The sequence below is a fragment of the Dermacentor variabilis genome, chromosome 1 (genome assembly GCF_050947875.1).
Source record: "Dermacentor variabilis isolate Ectoservices chromosome 1, ASM5094787v1, whole genome shotgun sequence".
In the NCBI taxonomy this organism is placed as follows: Eukaryota; Metazoa; Arthropoda; class Arachnida; order Ixodida; family Ixodidae; genus Dermacentor; species Dermacentor variabilis.
This window is the reverse complement of record NC_134568.1, coordinates 167,770,691-167,794,062: the sequence shown is the minus strand read 5'-3', so window position 1 is coordinate 167,794,062 and position 23,372 is coordinate 167,770,691. Positions and strand designations below refer to the sequence as shown.

At 44.0% G+C, this 23,372-nt stretch overlaps 1 protein-coding gene and 1 pseudogene across 1 annotated transcript; both read left to right on the top strand.

The window, feature by feature from the left end:
- Positions 1-4,955: 4,955 nt before the first annotated feature.
- LOC142574340 (uncharacterized) lies at positions 4,956-6,095 on the top strand (annotated as a pseudogene).
- Positions 6,096-6,099: 4 nt separating this feature from the next.
- LOC142574334 (uncharacterized) lies at positions 6,100-20,236 on the top strand. The gene is made up of 4 exons (XM_075683445.1): positions 6,100-6,161; positions 6,215-6,540; positions 8,052-8,252; positions 20,016-20,236. Exons 1-4 carry the CDS (start codon positions 6,100-6,102, stop codon positions 20,234-20,236), a joined length of 810 nt encoding a protein of 269 aa, XP_075539560.1.
- Positions 20,237-23,372: the final 3,136 nt, after the last annotated feature.

Sequence of the window (23,372 nt, the reverse complement as noted above, 5' to 3'; positions counted from 1 at the left end):
CACCAAAATTCTTTTCTGCCGAGCTTTCTCCAACTCATATTCACCGAAATTCTATTCAGCAAGGCTCACACGAACTTAGCCTCACTGGTCTGTCCAAGTCTTAGTGAGCTGACGTTTTAGTGAGTTCACCGACTTATTAGACATTAAAGTTGTGGCCTGTGCGGTGCATAAGCAAATATTGCATAAGAGTCTGTTTTGCATCGGATGAAAATAAATACAATTGTACACATCGCAGTTAGATTTATTGAATTTAACTGACCGTTGTGTGAAAGCTTCGCCTCATATCGATTCCAACAATGGCACTGGGCCTGAATCATTTTTTGCGACGGCACTGGGCATCTTGGCCATTGCTGGGTGGATACAATTTGTACATTTGAACACAAAGTTAAATAAATGACTGTCGTGCAATATATTAAAAAACGTTTGCATAACTGCAAGTAAAGGGTGGCGGTCAGGTGGCAGGGTGGCGGTCTGCGTCTTGCAGAGGGTGCGTTTTGATGTGAAGAGGACTGGGCAAATGTGTCTATAGATGTGCGGGGAAGAGAATCAGGGTGTTTGATGTCATCGCCAAGTTATTTGTTGTGCTTTGTTTAGTTTCGGGTGCGGGGGTGGTTTGGTTTACCTTGTTATAGTTTGTAGTGCTGCGTGATGTCGTGAAAGGTGAGGAGCGGTTCGTCCGCATTTCTTTCGTGGTCCGGGTTCGAGTAAACTATGCGAGTAAATAAGGTATTTAGCATTCGTGTGCATCTTATTACGCACGTGTGTCAGTATCATCCTCTCAATGCTTTACTTGCAGTTGTGCAATATATTAAAAAACGTTTGCATAACTGCAACTAAAGCATTGAGAGGATGATACTGACACACGTGCGTAATAAGATGCACACGAATGCTAAATACCTTATTTACTCGCATAGTTTACTCGAACCCGGACCACGAAAGAAATGCGGACGAACCGCTCCTCACCTTTCACGACATCACGCAGCACTACAAACTATAACAAGGTAAACCAAACCACCCCCGCACCCGAAACTAAACAAAGCACAACAAATAACTTGGCGATGACATCAAACACCCTCATTCTCTTCCCCGCACATCTATAGACATCTGCCCAGTTCTCTTCACATCAAAACGCACCCTCTGCAAGACGCAGACCGCCACCATGGGGTGGCGGTCTGCGTTTTTATTCCAATCTCCTGACGTCAAATTTGCGTAACCGCGGACGCAAGCATCAGGCGGTGACCCGCAGGGTTTTTCAAACAGACCAATCACACGCTTTCCCCGTTCATAGGAGGTCACTTTTGTTTGCTTAACAAACGAATAACATTGCCTACACTTAGCGGGTTGTCTTATCTAATTGGCTGACAAGAGGCGAGGAGCCCGCTCAAGTGGAGATGGATTCAATGGGGCCGAGCCACTGCACTGTAAATCGATCGCCGTATGAAGAGGGTGGTGCCAGCGTCTGCGATTGGTCCGCTTTCTCTTACTTAGCTTGCGGTGGCTGGTCGAAAATCCCGGTGGCATGCAACGGAAGATTAAGAATGACGCTAAAACGGATCCTCAGCAAAGAACAGTTGGCAGAACGAGGTCGTAAACGCGCCGAAGGTGCTCGAAAACGTCACACGGCCACGCAAAAAGTTTTGTTATACGCAAATAAACCCATACTCTCTGGTAGGTGCGAGTAGCCAGTGCATGAGCGCTTGGCGGTAGCCATATTTTATTCCTTTTTGAACGGGGCAGCCTGCGGATATTCAGAAGATTCAGTTTTTCTTTCGGCATATTAACGCATCTTTAACGCTGGAAGTTGGAAGGGGAGAGAGCAAGAAAACTTAAAACACAAGGGTATTGGGGCATCATCGCAACGGTCCCCGCACGGCCCCAATGCGTTCAAAGGAGACGAAGGGGAGAAGCGGGCAAGTGGCGCGCCACCTGTGCGGGAAGCGCCGTACAATGCGAGGAGGGGGTCTTCTGTGTTTGCCGCAAGATGGCTCTGCGTGTGCGCCAAGCTCAGAAGAAATGTAGCAGAAACGTACTTCGCTACTCGTTTAACTGCGACTTCTGTAATTTACATGCTCATAATTACCGATATACACCGCAGTATAACTCTCTACGGCTCGTTTCTAAGGCAACACTGCATTCACTAGAGGCGCTTTTGTCCCGCTTTGAACCATCGAACTCATGGCTGAGTCTTCCGGCAATAAAGAAAAAAAACTCATGGCTGAGTGGTAGCGTCTGCGTCTAACACTCTGGAGACCCTGGTTCGATTCCCACCGAGCCCATCTTGCAACTTGTTTTTTATGAATTGCTTTCCGGGATTTTTCGCTCACGGCCAACGCCACCGACGCCGACGACACCGGCTTTTCTGCGACACAAGCTCCTTAACGCTGTCGCGTGAAAACGCCGTTGACCTTCGATATGTCACCGAAAACAATTGAGCGAGAAAGGTGTCTCGTCCGTCGCTAACAATACAACTGGCTGCGAAAAAGTACGCTGCACGCTGATGCTTGCAATGACGGCTGATGGCCGAAAACTCCCACCCTTCGTCATTCTCAAGCTGCAGACATTGGCCAAACTGGAGATTGGAGGCCGCATTCACATGCGCGCCCAGGAAAAGGGATGGATGAATGAAGTACTGAAGAAGGAGTGGCTCGACGTTGTCTGTAGTAAGCGACCAAGGGCTTTGTTGCGACTGTCATCACTGTTTGTACTGGACAGTTTCAAAGGCCATCTCACGGATCGCACGAAGGAAAAGTTGCGGGATATAAGGATCAACTAGCAGCTGTTATCTCGGTTGCCCTAACATCGGTTTTGCAGCCCTTAGATGTCTCGGTTAATAAACTTTAAGAACTACGTGCACAAGATGTACATCGAATGGATTGCCAGCAGAGAGCACGGGCTCCCTCCCACTGGGAGAATAAAGAGACCGTCCCTGGAGACGGTCTGCTGGCAGCGTGGAACCTGGTCTCTCCCAGCATTGTAGAGAGCACATTCAAGAAGACGGGCCTGTCGAACGCAGAACCGAGGACGATGCGCTTTGGGAGGCCGGTGACAGTGGCCGCTACGACGATTCCGAGTCGCACTTTTCGTCTAGTGCTTCTGACTAGACCACAACCGGATTTTGTTGGTGAAATAAAGTACATTTTCTGTTAAATAAACAAGTACCCTTCGCTTGTGGTATGATGCCTAATTTTGTTTTTAATGTATATTCCGCGATAGGACAATTGCACGTTATTTCGGATGTGTTAGCGAAATCTCCCCGCAGTTCGCACCCCTCCTTTTTGAAGCCCTAAACTCGAGAAAAACCTGCGCGAATTACGCTAGAAAATACGGTATATGAACAGACGGAATCGTGCTTTGGCCGAGTTAGTCCCTATCTATAGGCAAAACAAAAGCATAGGCCAACGCCACAATGAGACAGCGCATAATCCAGCTGTTTGCCAGGTCCGTGGCCTATAGGAGAAACACACGTGGAAGCTAACAGTTACCTAGCTTCCTATTTTACGCTTGCCACTATATATACATAACTGTAGCGCTTCTATTTTGCTATTAACCAAACAAATATGCCCTTAATAAGGTATTTAATGTTACCCGTAGGCTACGCCTCCACGCTACGTACTGCCGCATACTGACTTAAGTTTCTTGATAGAGATTCACAGTATACAAATACTGCGAGACACAGGAAGAGAAAGGAAACGACGCCGATGTCTGTTTGAATGTTAATATGTCGTGTCGGTTTTTTAAGCCTTTCAAAATATTCAGAGAAGACTTCTAGACGTAATTACTGCACACGCGTCACGATGGAGGAATCGGGTTAACCGTAAGATTGAAGTTCACAACTCAAATCTTATCGCAAGTTCAGTAATCACACAGACCATTTGCGGCTACCGTCAGAGGCAGGCGTGAACTTTCGGGCTGGTGCTTGCTACTAAGTTTGGTGCAAGACTGTGAATATAAGCAGAAATTGCGTAATTATACGCATTTAGGAGCAATATCTACGCATCATTTCCTCAGAAGCTGACCCGTCACTGTGGCTTAGCGGCTACAGTGTTGCGCTGCTAAGCACCAGGTCCCGGGATGAAATCCCGGCCGTGCCGGCTGTATTTCGATGGGGGCGAAATGCAACAATACCCGTTTCCCGTGCATTGGAGGCCCATTAAAGGTCCCCTGGTGGTTACAATTAATCCGGAGTCTCCCACTACGGTGTGCCCACGGTTTTGGCACGTAAAACCCCACAATGCTTGAGAAGCTTAAGCTAAGCACGGGTAGCGCGACGGTTCTCTGCGGTGACCATGACGACTTTTTCTGCAACCGAATTCCGAATACCGTTTACGCGATGATGATAGCTATATAGCCTTGTTGATAGGCGCTCTTGTAATTTATTGTAGCGCAAGCAGAACGACACGGACGTAGAAGGCACACGAGACAGCACACAGTGCTGAAGGACCAGCTGCGCACCGTTGTTTAGGTCCATCATGTCATCTCGCACTCTACTTCAGGAACCGCTGTTGCGCACTCTAAATGAAAGTTAAACTTTGAAGCGTTTTTGAATTACAATACATGCGTATTATTTGCTTCTATCAAAGACTGGTCAATAATATCGTAACGCAAAGGCTTTCTCATTGCTTTCGAAAAATTATGCTACATTGGCCACGAAATTTGTCCACAAACAACCATAGGCAACGCACCAACAGCATCGTTGAAATCGCAATCGTGTGAAATGAGCCCTCTAAATATCGCATTAGGATGCGCGCAACTGCACCGATGTTTTTCGCTCTAGTTGGAGCATGGGAAACAGACTTAAGTCGTACTACCTTAGGAGAGGTAACATCTTACATTTACCCTGGGCATATATAAGTAAGGGCACGACGCTCTTTTCGGCACAAACTCATGCTTCTTCCTGTACCAGCTGCTGCTCGGATTCTTCGCTGTCGTGGCGAGCGTCGACTTCGCGGTGGAACATGGCTTCACCAAACCTCACCAAACCTTGGCCAGGTGCTGTTACAACTGATCTGCGATCATCTGCTCGTGTCTTACACGGTGCGCAAGATTATTTGCTGGAAATCGTGTACGATCTCCGACGCACCGAAATGGAGTCTGCGCATCGGGGAACCTTTCCGGTTCCGCTGCGCGCTGGCCATATAAAGGACCAGCCAAGCCTAGAGCGACTGGGGCACGACGCTCTTTTCGGCACAAACTCACGCTTCTTCATTCACCAGGTCAGTTACCTAAATGGAACTAAGTGTTATCGCTCTAGCAACGTTATGCTTTTAAGAGTGTCGTGCCTCATTAGCAAGCGACAAATGATTGGATGTCTTGAACATGCCAGCCAGCGCTTCGTTGATGCTATGCTAGTCTCTCTCTACGACGGCTGTCTGACGCTTTCCCAAATCTTACTGCTCCTATCGGGGGATGTAGAACTAAATGCAGGGCCCATGAATGCAGTTGAACGTGAGCAAATGACAAACATTGAAAGGATTATCTTAGAAATGAAAACAGGCCAGGAAACTGTGCTTGCGAAGTTAACGGAAATTACAACAAGACAATGTGAATTAGAATCCAAAATTACGGGCTAAATAGAGAAGACAAACAATGTAGAAAGTCGTATTGCTCGGGTAGAAAAAATGGAAGATAAGTTTATGGCTAAACTAGATGACTTGGAAAATAGAAGCCGCAGACAGAATCTGGTCTTTTTCGGGTTGCCTGACAGAGAGCGTAACGAGACGTGGGAGGTGTCTGAAAAACTTATTAGTGGAATATGCAAAGATGTGATAAAACTTGATGATATTTCGGTTGAACGTGCTCATCGCGTAAGCGTTTTCAGAGAAGGCAAAAACCGGCCCATAGTAGTATGCTTTTCAAGGTGGAAGGCTAGAGAAAACGTCTTTAAAAAGAAACGCTTACAAACTAAAAGGCACTTCGTGCTGCATCTCTGAAGATTTCAGCCGAGCCGTACAAGAAAAAAGACGTCAGTTTGGAATTATGCGAAAGAAAAAAGAGAAAACAAAGAAAATCGTGTTCGCTTGAGTTATGATCAATTGATTATCAATGGGCAAACGTTTGTCTGGGATAGCTATATGTGGATGCCAGTTCCACTTTAGGCGCATGCTCGACTGGACAGAGGCTAAAGACGCATTCCGAATCCCGTTCCTCCGAAACATAACTCAGCACGTTGCTCGCAGCCTGAACGGCTCTCTGTCCTGCTTGTAAATTGTCGCAGCATAAAGAACAAAGTCGATAGCGAATCATGGTTAGACAAGACTATACCTAATGTAGAAATCTTTCCGCCTGGTTTTACTGTCTATCCGAAAGATAGGCATGGACATGGCGGGGGAGTATTCATTTTGATATCACATGCATTGTCAAGTACACAAATTTTATTTGAAAACAGTTCTGAGTCTGTCTGGTGCCTTGTGAAATTACCTAACGGAAACAATGTAGTGTACGGGACATTCTACCGCCCACCCGGCAGCAGCGACTCATTCGGATTGCTGTCTGAGATGCTATCTCTTCTGCCTAATAGCGTATCTCTAGGGGGGTGGGGGGGCTTATATATATGGCGAACATGCGCCCGGAGTGTGTCAATAGCTATATAGGTCAATACTGGGTGGTCTCCCACGGTGGCAATTGTTGCCACAGTTGAAGCATTTCGAGGTAGCCCCAGATATGTTCAAAGGGCTTGGCCTTGAATGCTCTGTAGGAGATGGATGTTAGCTTTGTTAGCATTGGACAGCACTGGTGTGCTGTATCACAAGTATCCTCGGAAGAGCGTCCTGTATAGTTGAAGCATAGAGTGCCTGACCACCATCTCGCTCGCTTGCCTGAGAAAAGACCCAAGGCAGAGTTCTCCAGATCAATTGCGGCTAACCGGCACTCTTTGTCTTTGAGGCACTCACCCGCAACAAGAACGCCATCCCCTATGTGGTGCTTGAAAAAGCCTCCTGTGTACCTTGCTGTTCCAGGAATAGTGAAGAAAGCTAGCCTCAACCACTGCGGCTCTCAAGCAGATCACAATGGAACTTTTGCATCCTTCATACGCTAACCGAATCCATGTTTACACGGATGTTTCCGTCTCGGAAAATTCTACGGGTGCCATTGTTCTACCATCTCAATCGGTCGTCATCAAGTTTAAGACTTCACACGTAACGACATCTACAGGTTCAGAACTGGCCGCTCTTCGCGCTGCTGTCGAACATATTGAAAAAGAACCGCCCAAGAAATGGGCAATATTTGTGACTCGAAAGCAGCCCTCCAGAGCTTGCGAAGTTTACGACGTGGCAATTATGAGCAGCTGGTGTCACAAATCAACGAAACCTGGCATCGCGCTTCTGAACGAGGACATGATATCACCTTTCAGTGGCTGCCGGGACATTGTGGCATCGTTGGTAATCACCTCGCCGATGACGCTGCCCGACATGCCCAGGCTGGCTCACCGACACTCCTTATACCTTTATCGAGAGTCGATGGTGCAAGAGAGCGTCGTAGTCTCGCTCGTACCATCACGTTAAGTTACTGGCATACACCACAGAACTCTAAGTGTCGTTTATACAGCCTCAACCCATCACTGAAACTTAAATTACCAGCGAATCTTCCACGACGTGACGCAACACTGCTGTGTCGGCTGTGGGCAGGAGTAGCATTCACCAACTCCTACAGCTATCGTATTGGAATGGCGGATTCACCAATGTGCGCTAAGTGCGAGTGTAAAGAGACCATCAGTCACCTTCTGTGCGTCTGTTCTTGGTTCGATAATCAACGTGAGACTCGCCAGTGTGCCTTGAATAGACTGGATGACAGGCCATTTACGAAGTGAAGATCTTGGGAGCCTGGCCTCACAGTTCATTAGCGCAGAAAGCAGTTCGAGCGCTTTTTCACTACCTAAAGCCAACAGACTTGAATGCCCGACTATAGACATCCTACACCTAAGTTTCTCTCTCTCTATTTCACTCCCCATTCCCCTCCCCACGTGTAGGGTAGCAAACTGGACTCAGTCTGGTTAACCTCCCTGCCTTTCCTTCTTCCCTTCTCTCTCTCTCTCTCTCTCTCTCTTCTAGAAGGGGATTTCAATTTTCCAGACTTCAACTGGAATGTCGGATGTGTGGCTGGTAATAGGTCCCGTATTTACACAGAGTTCGAAGAACTGCTCGGATTAAATGGATTGCAGCAGTACGTACTTGAACCTACGCGAGAAATTGCAATTTTAGACTTAGTACTTTGCAATGAGCCGAACATAATATCAAAAGTTACTGTTTGCCCAGGTATTAGTGACCACAGGGCAGTTGCCATAGAACTTAACATACAGCGAGTGCGGATGGCGCAAATTCCGCAAGGAAAAGTGTACAGCTATGACAGAGGAGACTATGCTGCTATCAGGACCGAACTTGAAAATTTCTTTCATACTTTCCAATATATGTCAAACGCACGCTGTCCGTTAACTTTGTGGTCAGCATTTCAGGACAAAATACTTAAACTAGTCGAAATTCATGTTCCATGCAGGTACCTGCGGCAACGAAAAAAACAAAAACGTTGGTTTAACGTAGAAATACGTAAACTTATAAGGAAAGCAAGACTAACGTATAAAACGTTTTCTGCCGACACCAGTCTGACAAATCAGAAAGTTTGCAAGAGATGAATAAGCTATTGAAAGCAACAATTAAATCTGCCAAAGATACCTTTTCGTTAAATTAAACAAGGACTTGGGAGAAAACCCAAAATCTTTTTGTAAATATGTACAACAAAATCGAAAAGAAGACGTATCAATACCATCTTTAACTATTGACGGTAAAACCGTGACGTCAGACTATCAGAGGGCGGAATGCTTCAACAGTACTTCCAATCCGTGTTTTCGCTAGTATTTGCTGGGGAGACCGCTTTTGAACAACGCCAATCAAGGCAATATGATGCCAGACATTGAATTTGATGTTAGTGGCGTCGATTCTTTATTACGGCATTTAGATGACACAAAAGCAATTGGACCTGATGGAATATCCCCAGTGGTGCTTAAAGAGTGTCATAGCATCATTTCTCCGTATTTAACGATCATTTATAAGCGCTCCCTTGTAACAGGCCTCATTCCCCAAGATTAGAGAACGGCAAGCGTGACACCCGTTTTTAAATCGGGCGATAGAAAACCCAGAGAAAACTATAGGCCGATTTCACTAACGTCAATATGTTGCAAGATATTCGAACACATTTTATATAGTAACATATCTGCATTCCTTGACTCAAACGCTTTCTTTACGACTTCCCAGCACGGATTCCGAAAAGGTTATTCCTGCAACACACAACTAATAGAATTCAAGCACTTCTTATCTAAAACCATTGATAACAATTGTAAGGTAGACGCAGTTTTTATTGATTTTCAAAAGCTTTCGATATTGTGTCCCATAAGCTCCTAGATGTAAAGCTTGCTGCATTAAATATAAACGAAAACGGTCAAAATTGGATACGAAACTATCTAAACGGAAGAACCGAGTCTGTCGTCCTAAACAACGCTGCATCTTCACCAATAACTGTTTCTTCGGGCGTTCCTCAGGGAAGCGTACTGGGCACTTTGTTATTTTTAATCTACATAAATGACATTGTCGAACTAATTACATCACCTATAAAGCTATTTGCTGATGACTGTGTGATTTACAGAGAAATTACCACTGAAGATGACCTAGATACATTGCAAACAGATTTAGATAAGGTAGCGATCTGGTGTAAAAAATGTAACATTAATTTAAATGTAAAAAAGTGCAGTAGCGTAAGTTTTTCCAGAAAATTATCCAAATTTCAGCACCGATGTAACATCAATGGCACGCTTATCGACATACAGTCGGAATATAAGTATTTAGGAGTCTATTTTACCGAATCACTCACTTGGCATAAACAGATTGACACTGTCATAGCAAAAGCTAGTAGGATGTTACATTTTATTCGCAGAAATTGTAAACAGGCAACACGCGCAGTTAAAGAAACCTTATACTTCTTACATGTTGGAGCAATACTTGATTATGCTTGTGTAACATGGCATCCCTATCAAGATTACCTCAATAATAGACTGGAAAAACTACAGAACCAAGCAGTAAGGTTTCTTTGCAATAATTGCAGCCCGTACTCTAGCGTTTCCGAAATGAAGGCCACTTTAGGATGGGATCTACTACATATGGCTAGGCAGAAGTGAAGGCTCAAACGATCACCGAATATATAATAATCAAACAGGTATTAATCGCTCTAACTATCTCCTGGAACCAGATTACACATCGACTCGCTGTGATAACAACAAAACGATCTCAGCCTATAACTGCAGAACAAACACTTTTTACTACTCTTTTTTCCCCAAATCAATTAGACAATGGAACAGTTTATCAAATGATATAGTAACTGTGTCAAATAACGAACTATTCTATTCTATGCTGTGACGGCGCTCTTGTAAAACGAATGCATGTGTTATATATCTCGAAACCTGTTTGTTTCACATTACTTGTATGCCTTTCTCTAACAGCTATTGTAGTGCTTCTGTTTGTGAGTATATCTGTCCAAAAGCTTTTCTGTATTACTGGTTATATTTTGTTCCCCCCTACGCATTGCCTTTATGGCGATGTAGGTACGCTGTAAATAAATAAATAAATAACATCAGCAATGTCCTGGTCCTTACATGAAGATCAATAATATAATAAACAATACTTACATTTGTTAGCGTACGGAGTACGTAAGATGGGTTACAATTTCCATGACTAATTTCCGCTCCTTCAACATTGAAGCTAACTTTGCAAAAATAATAACTGACGCTAAAATGGAATGCGCAACATCCATCTGAGATCCGCCCTTACATAACATTGTTTAATTCCCAGAACAAGTGTCTCATAACACCATGTGCTTCTATTTTAATAATTGGTGCCACAGGGCTAGCGTGTAACCATGAAAACATTGTTGAGTTCCTTTGCCGTATAAAAATTGCAACTGCTTTCGCCTTGCAGTGTTGGACAATATTTGCTTTCCCAATTTCAGAAATCAAAGAAATCGAATAGTTTAGCGCAGTCATGATGGGCATTATCCACCTCTGCTGATCATGACCTGTAGCTTCATAGTTGCTCCATTCTTGTTCTTGTCTTTCATGTTCGTTTAAGCTCCACTCTGTAATACTTCTGATTCTTGAGTGTAAAATTCATAATAAATACATTAATTACCAATAAATAAATGATCCGTACTTAAGTGCCTTGCTTTCATTTTCATACATCTTGCAAACAAAGCTTACCAACTTGTGTGACCATCGTCCTTGACTTGACCACTTTTCATCAAGGGGCTAAGGAGACTATAAAACCCAAAGGCGAAATTCTTGATGTTGTGGTAACTTAAGCGCAAAATTGCAAGGGAAAGGAGTACTTGTTCTTAACCTTCATTACTGAATTTGATGCGCGACTTCGCGCCGGTGCACGGAGAGCCTTTACAAAAATTTTTATAGAAAATCTATAGACAGTCCATGGACAATTCTTTAGACAAGTATATAGACGGTCTATAGACTTGTGGCCATACACTTTTTATAGACTCGTCTACAAAATGCCTGAGTCTATAGACAATCTATAGACTGTCTGTACGCTAATGAAAATTCACGTTTGTAGACAAATGTCTGCAGAATGTCTATAGAATAAAGTGTATAGGGTTATACAGTTCTATTTTTGTACACTGAATTCTATTGAATCTCTATAGACAAATTTCTATAGATAGTCTAAAGACATTTGCTTATAGACATTTGCTATAGACAACGCAGATGGATTGCTTGTATTGATATGGTCACTTAGTTTCTTACAGATAATGAGACCTCTAGGGCATGCTAACACGGTTGCAAGTTAGAAATACCACATGAGCACCCAAAATACCACGCAAGATTTTTCTGTGTCATGGCGCAACAGATATGCACCTCCTGGGAAACAAAACTGAAACTATAGTTCGAATGAATGCTACCACATTAAATTATTTAAGGTGTTCTCAAACACGTTAAATTTTTCTAGGGTTTCGACGTTCGAGGTTGAGGACTCTTAGTTAACGAAAAAAAATTGAGTAAGAAATGCCATGTCAGTATGCTTCACTGCAATTTTTTTCGATAAATGGGACTAATTTGTCTCAATTTTCTGTGAGGTGAAAGATTTTAAAAATATGTTTCATAGAGAGATTCTCTGGAAACCAATTGTATGACATATAAAAAGACAGCATACCTATGTTGACATTTTTAAGTTCCCGTATCTTTTTCCACGTCTTCCCTGGCTGTTTTGATGAAAATTCTTTGGCAATCTGTGACCACCCGCAGCTTAAGTGCAATAAAAAATATTGTAGTCTAATGCTTGCCAAGTACCGCCAATCCATAATATTCAAATAAAACGAATAACACGTCAGTAACTTGACATCCAGTATTAGATTCAAGTGAATTTAATCCCTTGTTTAATAACGTTGACAAAGGCTACGGCAAGTTCGAAATTCATGTCAACACGAGCACAGCACGGAAGACAAGGACACAGAAAGACACACACGTAAAGCAAATGGAACAATCTGAGTGGAGACTACTCAATGAGTTATTACGGTTCATTAGCAGTTTAATATATAATTTACTCTGATTACTTATGTATCTAGTTAACTAGGTTTATCTCTTACTAAAGGCTACATGGTAATATGAATCAGTACCATTATGTTACAGTATAATGAGCAGTTAGACAACTGTAATGGTCGCCAGTACCAGCAACGTTACGTTTCGTTTCAAGACAAGTTCATGTGACACATAGTGTACTTATCAAAATAAGAAATAAATGTGAGAATACCAAACGATTCCTATAATAACTACTGAAACAAAGATACCCGGCTGGACTCTGCACATTTTTCGGGTGTTAATGCAATATGCCCATGCCGAACGAACATGCTCAGAATAGTGACTGCAGTTTTGAACAATCAGGTTAAAAATTGCAATTTATTTCCACTTAAAACAGTCTGCATTGTATCTTTTCTCATACTCCAAGATAAAAACATTTCCCACAGTTTGGTCAGAAATCACCACATTCATGGTGCATCTTTTGTGACTCGAAGACTCCGGTGTCTGATGTCCCCTTTCAACTACGGACCTAATGTGCATTAGTTGCAGACATCCGATCACAATCGACAAGGGGCACAACGTCATCTACCAGTGGACACCGGGTCACTGCGGAATTTCGGGAAATCACAGTGCGGATGACGCTGCCCGGTCGGCCCACGATGGTGCTCATAGTATATTAATACCACTGTAAAGAACAGATGCAGCCGCAAGTCTTCGCTCCCTCGCACGCGAGCTTATGCAGACTCCGTGGAACACCAGTGAATTCACGAACGCACATCTTCACAGATTGGATCCACGTCTGCATCTCCGTATTCCACCATGGTTGCCACCAGCGGAAGCTCGAAACACTTCCACACACTTCTGTGCCGCCTATGGCTCGGCGTGGCATTCCCGAACTCCTATTGCTTCCGCATTGGATTGGCCGACAGCCCTGCTTGTGACACCTGCGGCTGCGAGGAGATGATCGCGCACCTCCTCTGTGACTGTCCCCATTATAATTTGCCACGAGAAGTGCTCGTGACCGCGCACGAAAAAGTGGACAATCACCGCTTCACAGAAGAAAAAGTTCTAGGACACTGGTCCAGACGGGTGTTGGGCCTCAAGGCCTTAAGGGCTTTGCTGAAGTTTTTAAGGGTTTGCGAATTTTGCAGCCGCCTTTGAATGTTGTAGCGCGTAGCATCGCGTTACTGTATGAATGTTTGTCATTTTCTTTTCTCTTTCTCCTTTTATTCCCTTTACCCCTTTCACCAGCACAGGGTAGCCAGTCGGTACTTACACAGGCTAACCTCCCTGTCTTTCCTTCCCTTTTGTCTCTCTCTCTCTCTCTTGCCACACTTTCAGTAGAATGCTCATGAATGGGATGTATTGATAAGGTTACTTATAAGCTAAAACATGTTACGTTCTCTTAGGTGTGTTGATAAGGTTACAACAAGTGCAATGTTCCCGAATTATTTGAATAATCTGTGCGTTATCTACTACGAAAAGACCACCAAATGAATAATCTGGCTCCTTTTTTCTTTTGTCCAGCGCATGTAGTATACAGTCTGTCCAAGACGACGGCACTAAATGCAACAGAAATGAAACCGGAACACTTATTACGCACGAAAAGGGCTTCATATCATGCACGATCGGCAAAATGCAAATCTGCGCCAGCAGCTGCCTAGTGATTTACAGCACGTAATCTGCATAACGCCGAAGCATCATCGAAAGGCGCTAAACGCTTTTCAAATAGCACGAAAAATAACTTCTGCTGCTAAACTGTTTATAAGAGAGACAAAAAAAAAATGAAATATTCCAACTATGGTCAAGCGTAATGCCTTCCGTTTGAAACGTGTAAAGGTGCTTCCCCGAGCGAGTAATTTATTGTTCTCTAATTTTCTCGGCTAAGTTGCGAAGCTGCGAGCGACTGAGCTTATCGCAGTTTGCGTGCTCCGCAAGCTTTTGCGGTTGCATATATTTAGATTGGTTGCCAGGGGCCTTAAATATACTACTACTTTTACCCTGTACGAAAACGGCGGCGCACGCACTGCTGATGCATGCCCAGCAAGCACGGTGTTTCATGCGAGTACGCTAGCATTTATTCAACTATACGTCTCTGTTTGAAGATTCCTTATGCTAACACAATTTCGAGATATATACGTAAAGCGTGTCAAGACAATTTCCCTACACATGCGAGGCAGCGTTCATGGCAGCCAGATCGAGCGCCATGAAATGTGATCTACCGACACTGGCTGCTCAACACACACAATCCACTTAGTTGCAACTGAGTATCAAAGTAAAACATGCTGTATTTGCTTTTATACGCCCATCAACTATGACGCTAAAATCGACAAGTGTGAGCGATCGCTTGCCGTAAAACGTTTCATATGTAGAAGCGAAAACAAGAGCGCGTTATCAAATCATGTAAACGACAAACCGACACTATGCCCGAGTCACCTACGCTACATACAGCCGGTTCACGCTACGAAATGCGCTCACCTAATCATGAGCTATTGACGGAAAGCATCTTTGCTAAAACTTACAGTTCAGTAAGTAAGTTCAGTAAGTAGTTGACATGTGATGCCACAAGGAAGACACGCATACGCATACACCAAGGTTCAGGGAGACACCGCACACCGCTACAACAAGCGTTTACGTGCCTGGCGCACTCGTTCAGAATTCAATCGACGCGGACAGATGGCGCACCGCCGTTGCTGCCACTGCGCAAGCGCAGGAGCTCAGGGCACCGAGGGCGGGAGCGCTCCGAGAAGTCCGAGCGCCTTTTCCTTTTTCATTTTTTTTGTCTTTCTCTCTCTCCTCGCGCCATGTGCTCGGAACGGGTTGCTTTTCTTTTCCATTTTTCATTTTTTTTTTCATGGATGAAGTAAATACGCTGGCAAGTTGCATTACAAACGCTGTGGACTATCGTATGAAACTGGAACGCACATTTGGATGAATGCGCTGTTTGTAAAAGCTGTTACAGGGCCCGTCCGGCGCTTGCATTATCGCCGAGCACGATCAGTATAATACAGTCACTTTCTAGCATATCTTACACCGTGCCGCCAAATGGGATACCTGCATACATGTTAGTGCAAGTTTTCTGTCCCGATGATAGGTCAAAGCAATCAGTACAGCAGTGACGTACTCATATGCGTGGCCGCGCAGGCATACCGCCTGCGAAATACTGGGTGCGCTCAGACGGTTTGGCAGATATTTTAAGTGAATGAGAAACTTTCATGAGTTTATAGTGCAGGATATCAGTAAACAAAAAACCACCCGATGTTAGTGATGCAACCAAGATATGAGGACAACGCGAAAAGTATCTGAGAATCGGACGACACACAACACGCACGCCACATGCGCGGCATCGGTTCATCGCACACTCACAAAGTTCGCGTTGTCAGTTACAAACATTACGAGTCTCTGCGCTGTTAACTTGATGCCTGTTTGGAATCTGCTTGTAGCTAAAGTTGGCGTTCATAACATCTATTATCACGATTACATCCGCGTTTTGTTTTCTTTAGGCTACTGCCGCAAGAGTCATGCTATAAGACTGTCTTGGAATTGCCGAGAGCAGCTACGTAGATCATATCATGTGGTCAACAAAGTCTACAAATAGGCTCTACAGAAATCTCAGCTGTATACCACTTCAGTGGCTTATATGAAACGTAGCTCCGTATTATCCACCAGTACCTGCGCTTGGTTGCAGCGTACACGGGTTGGGCCGAGATTAACGACTTTTGTCTATAGTCAATCTACAGACGGCAAGTTAGCCTGAAGTAATGACTTTACGGTATCGGCTGTTTTCTAGTTCATCTCACGCCTTACCACAATAGGTATACGGGCTGTTCGATCAAGTTAACATAAACTTTGGTGACGTCCCACCCTATCTATGGCCTTCATCGGTGGTGGTATAGAAAACCATGCAGAATAATTCGAATTGCAAAGAAGCATACGGCGTGTTTCACTTAATTTGAGCCAGACTTTAATATATGCAAATGCTACATAGCTGGAGAGAACCAAGGTAATGTTTGCCGTCGCTTGGAGATACTCAGATTATTTTTTAATTTCCCCGATTAGATGATTTGTTTTAATTAATCATTTCTCTATTAGCACAATTGGACGAAAATGCTCAATGAGAAAATTGTAGAGCAACATGAGAAACTCCCGATACAGCTTTCTGTTGCTCAACACGTGCTCCATGAGAGTGTTTCCGAGCGTCAAGAAGCCCGCGATTAAACGCAATGTGCCTCGAGCGGCCAGTCGCGCAGATATATATATATATATATATATATATATATATATATATATATATATATATATATATGTGTGTGTGTGTGTGTGTGTGTGTGTGTGTGTGTGTGTGTGTGTGTGTGTGTGTGTGTGTGTGTGTGTGTGTGTGTGTGTGTGTGTGTGTGCGTGCGTGGATGTGTGCGTGTGTGGGAATAACGATGTAGACCCGGAGTAGGCAGAAATAATCAACACCTTATTGACTCTTGTCTATGTCAGCCTATAGACAACGAATCATTTCGGATAAATGGAGACTGTATCGAATTTTGTCTACAGGTAATCTATAGGGCGGAAGTAGACCAAAAGAAACAAGCATCATATCGAGATTTTTCTCTAGACACGCTATATAATGGGAGCAGACAAAAAGAAATAGAGACCTTATCAATTTTTCACTTTAGACAATCTATAAACTGGGAGCAGACAAAAAGAATCAACACCTTATCGACTCTAGTCTTTAGACAGTCTAAAGACCAAGAATGAAGAACATTAGAGACTGTACCGACTTTTTTCTATGGGTAGTCTATAGAGTGGAAGCAGACAAAATGAAACAAACTGCTTATCAACTTTTGTCCATAGACAATCTATAAACCGGGAGTAGACAAAAAGAAACAGAAACTTTATCGACTCTCGTCTATAGAAAATAATAGACAAGAATAAATAGAGGCTGTATCGACTTTCGTCTATAGGTAGTCTATAGAGGGGATGTAGACAAAATGAAACAAACACCTTATCGACTTTTTTCTATGGGCCGTCTATAGGATGCGAGTAGACAAAAAGGAATAGAATTTCTATCTACTCTCGTCTATAGACAGTCTGTACACAAAGAATGGACAAAAGTAAATAGAGAATATATTGACTTTCGTCTATAGGCAGTCTATACAGGGAGCATAGACAAAAAGAAACCAACATCTTATCGACTATTTTCTATAGACCCTCCATGAAATGTGAGTTGAACAAAAGAAATAGAAACCTTATCGACTTTCGTCTGCAGACAGTCTATAGACTTTGCTCAACAAAATACCAAATCTATAGAAAGGCAAGTTGGTCTATAAAAAGTACTTTCTATAGAGGGTCTAAACTCATTTTTGTAAGGGAGATCTCGCAAATCCGACAAAGCGAGCCTCGCCAAAATATAAAAAACAACTTGACCAGCCCTAAAAATCATAATTGAATCCCTTTGCTATACTTGCTGTCAAAACGATAGAATCCCAAAAAGCAACAATGCGCCATAGACTTGACAAGGCATAAGGAATGGCGTCGCGAACACGGCTGCTTTCACGCTCGGCTTGAGCCCGTTGTCTCAAGTTGCACGGTCACGGGACCAGTGAGACAGCATGGCATTTAACAATGATTTATGAAGAAAGCCGAAGGTGCCCTTTTCGGTGTGTGTGCACGCTCTATCACTGCCTCCTTATTCCGAATTGCAGTGTCGTGAAGTAAAGGCTCATTCTGAATTGGTGCTACCCAGAGTGATGGCGTTTTATTTTGCTTGTCGCACGCAACTAGAGAAAAAAGAAAGTTCAGTGATTTAGTTGGTGACAGTTGCCTAATGTTTAGGGTATATTTCTTCTAAAATATTTGAGCTTCCGTTCAGAATGTTCAAGGTAACAATTGTTTCCGTCCAACGATTCCGGCGTTTTTTTGTAAGCATTATCGATTCAAATATCGAATTGTTCATGATTACATTTCCAATACGTACGGCACTCATATTCAAGATGCTGTAGAATATTCAATGCGCGAGGACATATGCACACGTAGCGGAAGCTTAATTTTTCTAACGTGCGAGGTGAAGTGCGTCGAACTGGAAAGTGCATCGAATGGGATCTAAAGGCACGCAAGAGCGTCAAAATGTCCTAAAGGTTATACGACACTTTGGGAAATTTTAATCGGTACTAATTTCGCAATTACCGAAGTCTGATGGCTGGCACGCATTTGCTAAATTGTGAAGAAGGCAGCAAATGAGAAGTTACATTCATAGCTACATACAAAAATATGAAAATGGCTTTCTGCATAAAAAGGGCTTTATTTTTTATTTTTTTGCACGTAGGTAACGGATCCTCAAGGCCTTCAAATGAGTGCACCCGGCTTGTAAAGTTCACGGAGTAGGAACGCTAGGAAGAAAAAGATGCAAAACCACGAACATCAACTAATGTTTCTCGCCGCTCCAGCGCGCACTCTTAGATTAGCAAGCGCGCGGCATTCTTAATGCAGCAAGCCACTTCTTTCGAACCAAATTTCCAGGCTATATAACTTTGCTATATGACTTTCTTTCACTTCTCATCGTTCGTAAAGTTTTTGGTGGTGGATGTAAGCGGATGAAAAATGAGGTGTTTGCTAGATAATTATGGCGGAAGCCGGAATCCGGGGAGAAAAAGAAAAAAAACACAGTAGTCTCATGTTTCGATACATCCTGATTTTATTTAATTGAGAGGGTGATGTTAGCTGACTGACTGCCTGAGCCCTACTGCAGGTGCTCGCCGAGGAATATACGATATACACAGGGATCACACAGGCTCAGAAACAGCACATGCACCCACGGACATGCAGATGCACGATAAAGCTATTCAGAAAGTCTCATTGAGGCTTGTAGCTCTCAAGAACACCCTACAGCAGCGCCTCCGTTGAGCGAAAGATTTAGGAGCATGCTTAGGCGTATTAGTGACCTCGAAGAGTGCGCGGCGAATGATGAGACGATCACCCATTCTTCTGGTGTACCGCTTACGGCAACAAGAAGTGGCCCCATCAGATTTGGAAGACCACTCGGATGGCTCATCTCAAGAAAGGGCAAGTGTAATTTCTCGTAGCTCAGGGAAGATGAAATATTTAAGTTCCACACCAGATGGAGTGTGCTTTTGAGCCTTTGGGAGGCAAAGCTCATTTTACAAAAGGTGAGTATACCTTTCCACAGCTCTAATAAAGGAGCACTAAAGCGTCACACAAGCAATGACCCAGAAGAATGTAGGACGAACTCGAGGGCGGAGGTCCAAGAACCGAAGCGGGGAGAAGGTCCGTCACCGGAGCGAAAGCTGAAGACGGGCCATCGGGTTCCGGACCCGAGACACCAGGGCTGCCGCCGACCGTGCCAACCAGTCAATGTATTCTTGCACTTCGTGACTTCGCCAGCCCACAGAAATTCTATTCCCTGACGTGTGTCACCTCCATCCCTTGGCTGAGCGTCACTGGTCAGGCTATGCGCTACCTTACCTACTGCTGCCTGACCAGAACGTCCTGGACGACTTCCAGTTCCATCCTCGAGGTTTCCGGTGTGGCGCCTGCTTCCTCTCAGCCAGCTGGAACTACATCACTCCAGCCTTCTTTGATACGTCTCTCAACACTTCTAATGCGTTGAATGAGCCACTTGCTTCATCGCCTCGCCCCGCCGGTCACGAAGAGATGATCCATTCTTGATTAGATTAAATTGCGTGCTCCCAAGCGCTTTCTTTTGCTGTTTGGTATTCTAGCGCTCTGTTAATGTCTTGTTGACAATTTCGTGCTTTTAACTGTTTTAAGTGTCGTCAGCTACTTCTCGTTTTTGGTGTGCATTCAATGTCTTGTGTACCAGTATTAACAAATGGCTTTGTCCTTGATTGGGTATATTGAGGTTCTACTTCACTACCTGTTCAGAACCTTAATATAAGAATCTGCATTACACGGGCGCATATCTCTAAAGAGCAAAATATTTTGCAATGTTCTTCACTTCCCCTCTCTTATTATGGCATTGATAGAGCGAATGGATATATAGAACTACAGGGACTTTGACAAAAGGTTCTTCAGTTTGGCTACGCTCCCCGGGGGGAAGAATGAAAGGGAGAAAAAGAGAGAAAGACAGAAGGGAATCACGAAGTACGTAATGCGTGCACAAAATTCAGAAATTGTGAAATGTTTCTTGTTGGCCGTTGACCCTGCCAGCTGGAGGAGCTGAGATAGTTGTAGGGCTTCAGAGTCTAATGGCCAGTTTTTTTCATAGAATATGAGAAAAAAATTTCTCTACGTAAGGGTCTGGTCGCCACAGTGAACGGCATGCTTAGTTCGGCACGTGAATTCAAGAGGTCTGCCATTAAAATAGGTTACTAATTATTTTTTGAACGCTTTGTAGCCGCGATCGTTTAACTGAAAATATCAAAAGAAACAATTATCTTGTGCTTGTGGAAATCATGTTCTCAGCCAACTGAATACCAAGAGCCGGATGACACTTTTCTCACCTAAGATGACCCTTCACCAGCCGAAATATATAAAATATGCAGCTCAGAAGAAGCGCGCGTCTTTGTGCTTACAGATGTAAGATACTAAACTTCCAACTTGCGCAAACTTTAGTGTGAGAGAAATTTTCCATCCGTAACAAGATTCAAATCGCAACGTAGAGATTCAGGTGCACTTTGTGCAAGTAATTTTTCATATGCGTATTAATGCAGGGTTTAGAAACTTGTTTGTTCTCTTAAGCCTAAGACCTTAAGTAGGTCGTTACAATGGCTCATACCCCCGTACGCAAGCAAAAAAATGCAATGGCTCATACCCCCTTAAGGCAAGGGCTACAAGCCCTCAGCAAAGTGACGCCAACAGTGCATACATTCATTCGAATTATCCATACAACACACAGAACAGCACACGTTTCAATAAAGAACAAGCTCAAAAGAAGCATCCGAGCCATCAAAAACGTATTGCATACTCCCCTCGAAAGTGCGCTACAACTGAGGATGCGTTTGAATCCCTAATTTTCTTCCTTTAGAGCGCATCTTTTAGGCGACAGTTACTGCGGCGAGCGTCGCCGTCACGCCTTGTAACCGAGCTAAGGACCACAGCGAAAGATGAGAGTGAACGCGAATAGCAGCGGGGGGGGGGGGGGGGGGGGGGGTGACGAAAGACGGCGAAAGCAAAGCGAGCGCTAAGAGAAAAACGGAGGAGCTGGGCGCAGCGTAAACATGAGGCGGAAAGCGGAGGAGGAGGGTATGGCGAAAGCTTGAGAAGAAAAGCGTAGTGCCGCACAAAATGGAATACGGCGACAATGCCTATGAGATGGCGCCAGAGTAGCTCGCGTCATTAGAATTCCTCGATGTATTCGCTCGCCTTCGCTCTGTTGGCGGGGGCGCGCGCATCGAGGTAGTCTAGGCATAGTCTATTCACTAAAGCACTGCAAGAGTGGTGGTCTGTCTGCGGCGGCTGCTGTGAATCCCCTACGCGTCAGCCAGTTGCTGTCTCTCGCGATCTCCCGATTACGGAGGCAGTCGCGCCACACTTCGCTCCATTTGCAACGTGCCGCATGAGGAGATTGTCCACGCAAGCCAGTATATCGCGAAATGAAAACACATAAAGAGCTGCCCTCCAATCTCGCATTAGGGAGTATCGTAATCATCGGTGAACTTTTTTTTGTCTTCTCATTTTGTAAAGTATTTCCTTATATCTTTACTTAAATTTGTGGACTGTAATTGGTGCTCTTTTTGTGCTATTACAGCAGCATTATAAGGTTTCGTTGATTTCTTCGATACTTCTTTTCTGTGGTAACGCAAAACTGTACAGAACCAGCTCTGGCTCGTTTTTCTTTTCTTCATGAAAAAGAGACAACTTCGCGTGTACTTGGTGACTGTTTCCTTTGTTGCTTATTGCAGCTAATGTCAAAACTGCTGCATTCTGCTTGTTACTAATTTTTCTTATTTTGCGCAAACTACCCGTCTATTTGAGGAAGAGAACTGTATGCTAGATTGTTCAACGCATGAATTTAGCCTCGCCCCATTATTTCATTCATACAATTATTAAACGTTGTGGTGAGATCTGAGAAGTACCTCTTCAGAATACTTTCGATATCGAATTGTGCGATCAATCCATAAATCAGGGTTTTGAGCATGAATATATATACATGGTACCCCTTTGAACCATGAATATCCTCTGGACATCCCGATTAGATCCCAACGTCCACATCACGGGACGTCCAATGGATGACACGGGGACATTTATTTCGGGACGTCCTATTTAAAGTACTCTTCGGACATCCACAGGATTGAAGTTCTGGTATCTAAAAAAATTCCAAAACTTTAATCCGATAGACGCCTGAAGGAAGATCACAACGGGATGTCCAATACCGGACAATTGTGGGATCGACGCGCACAATCCCAGACGTACTACGTGATCATATCGCGGAATGTCAAGTCTCTTCCACGGCTGCCCTCAGCGCGCGCTCTTCCCAAAAGACAAGATGTCAGACAGCAACCATGAAGCTGCCCCACTCAGAGAAAACTTCCAATGAAGATGACGAATGAAGAAGATGCAATGAACGATCCAAAATGCACAAGCATATCGGGAGGAAACATCATAAAGCGGTAGGCAGAGCACCGGAAGAACTGCGCATTACCCCCTACCGCAAGGCGTAACCGAATCAATCGTGTCCTACGCTCTCCGAACATGTCGAGAAAGCCAAGTAATGCAACCCCTGCCGCAGAACAAAGCGGTGATTGCCTTTACCAAGTCTAATTGCCACTGCCTTGTCGCATGCTCGCTTGGAGCTGCTTTGCGAATAGTCATTCACATGGCTTAACGGCACCGTTTTATTGGA

What these genes read in the sequence shown, in the direction of transcription:
- LOC142574334 (XM_075683445.1), top strand. Translation starts at nt 6,100, where the DNA reads ATGCTCGACTGGACAGAGGCTAAAGACGCATTCCGAATCCCGTTCCTC. An exon ending in TTCCTCCGAAACATAACTCA is followed by an intron (nt 6,162 to 6,214) that starts GCACGTTGCTCG and finishes AAATTGTCGCAG; the next exon opens with CATAAAGAACAAAGTCGATA. An exon ending in AAAAGTTACTGTTTGCCCAG is followed by an intron (nt 8,253 to 20,015) that starts GTATTAGTGACC and finishes GTCACTGGTCAG; the next exon opens with GCTATGCGCTACCTTACCTA.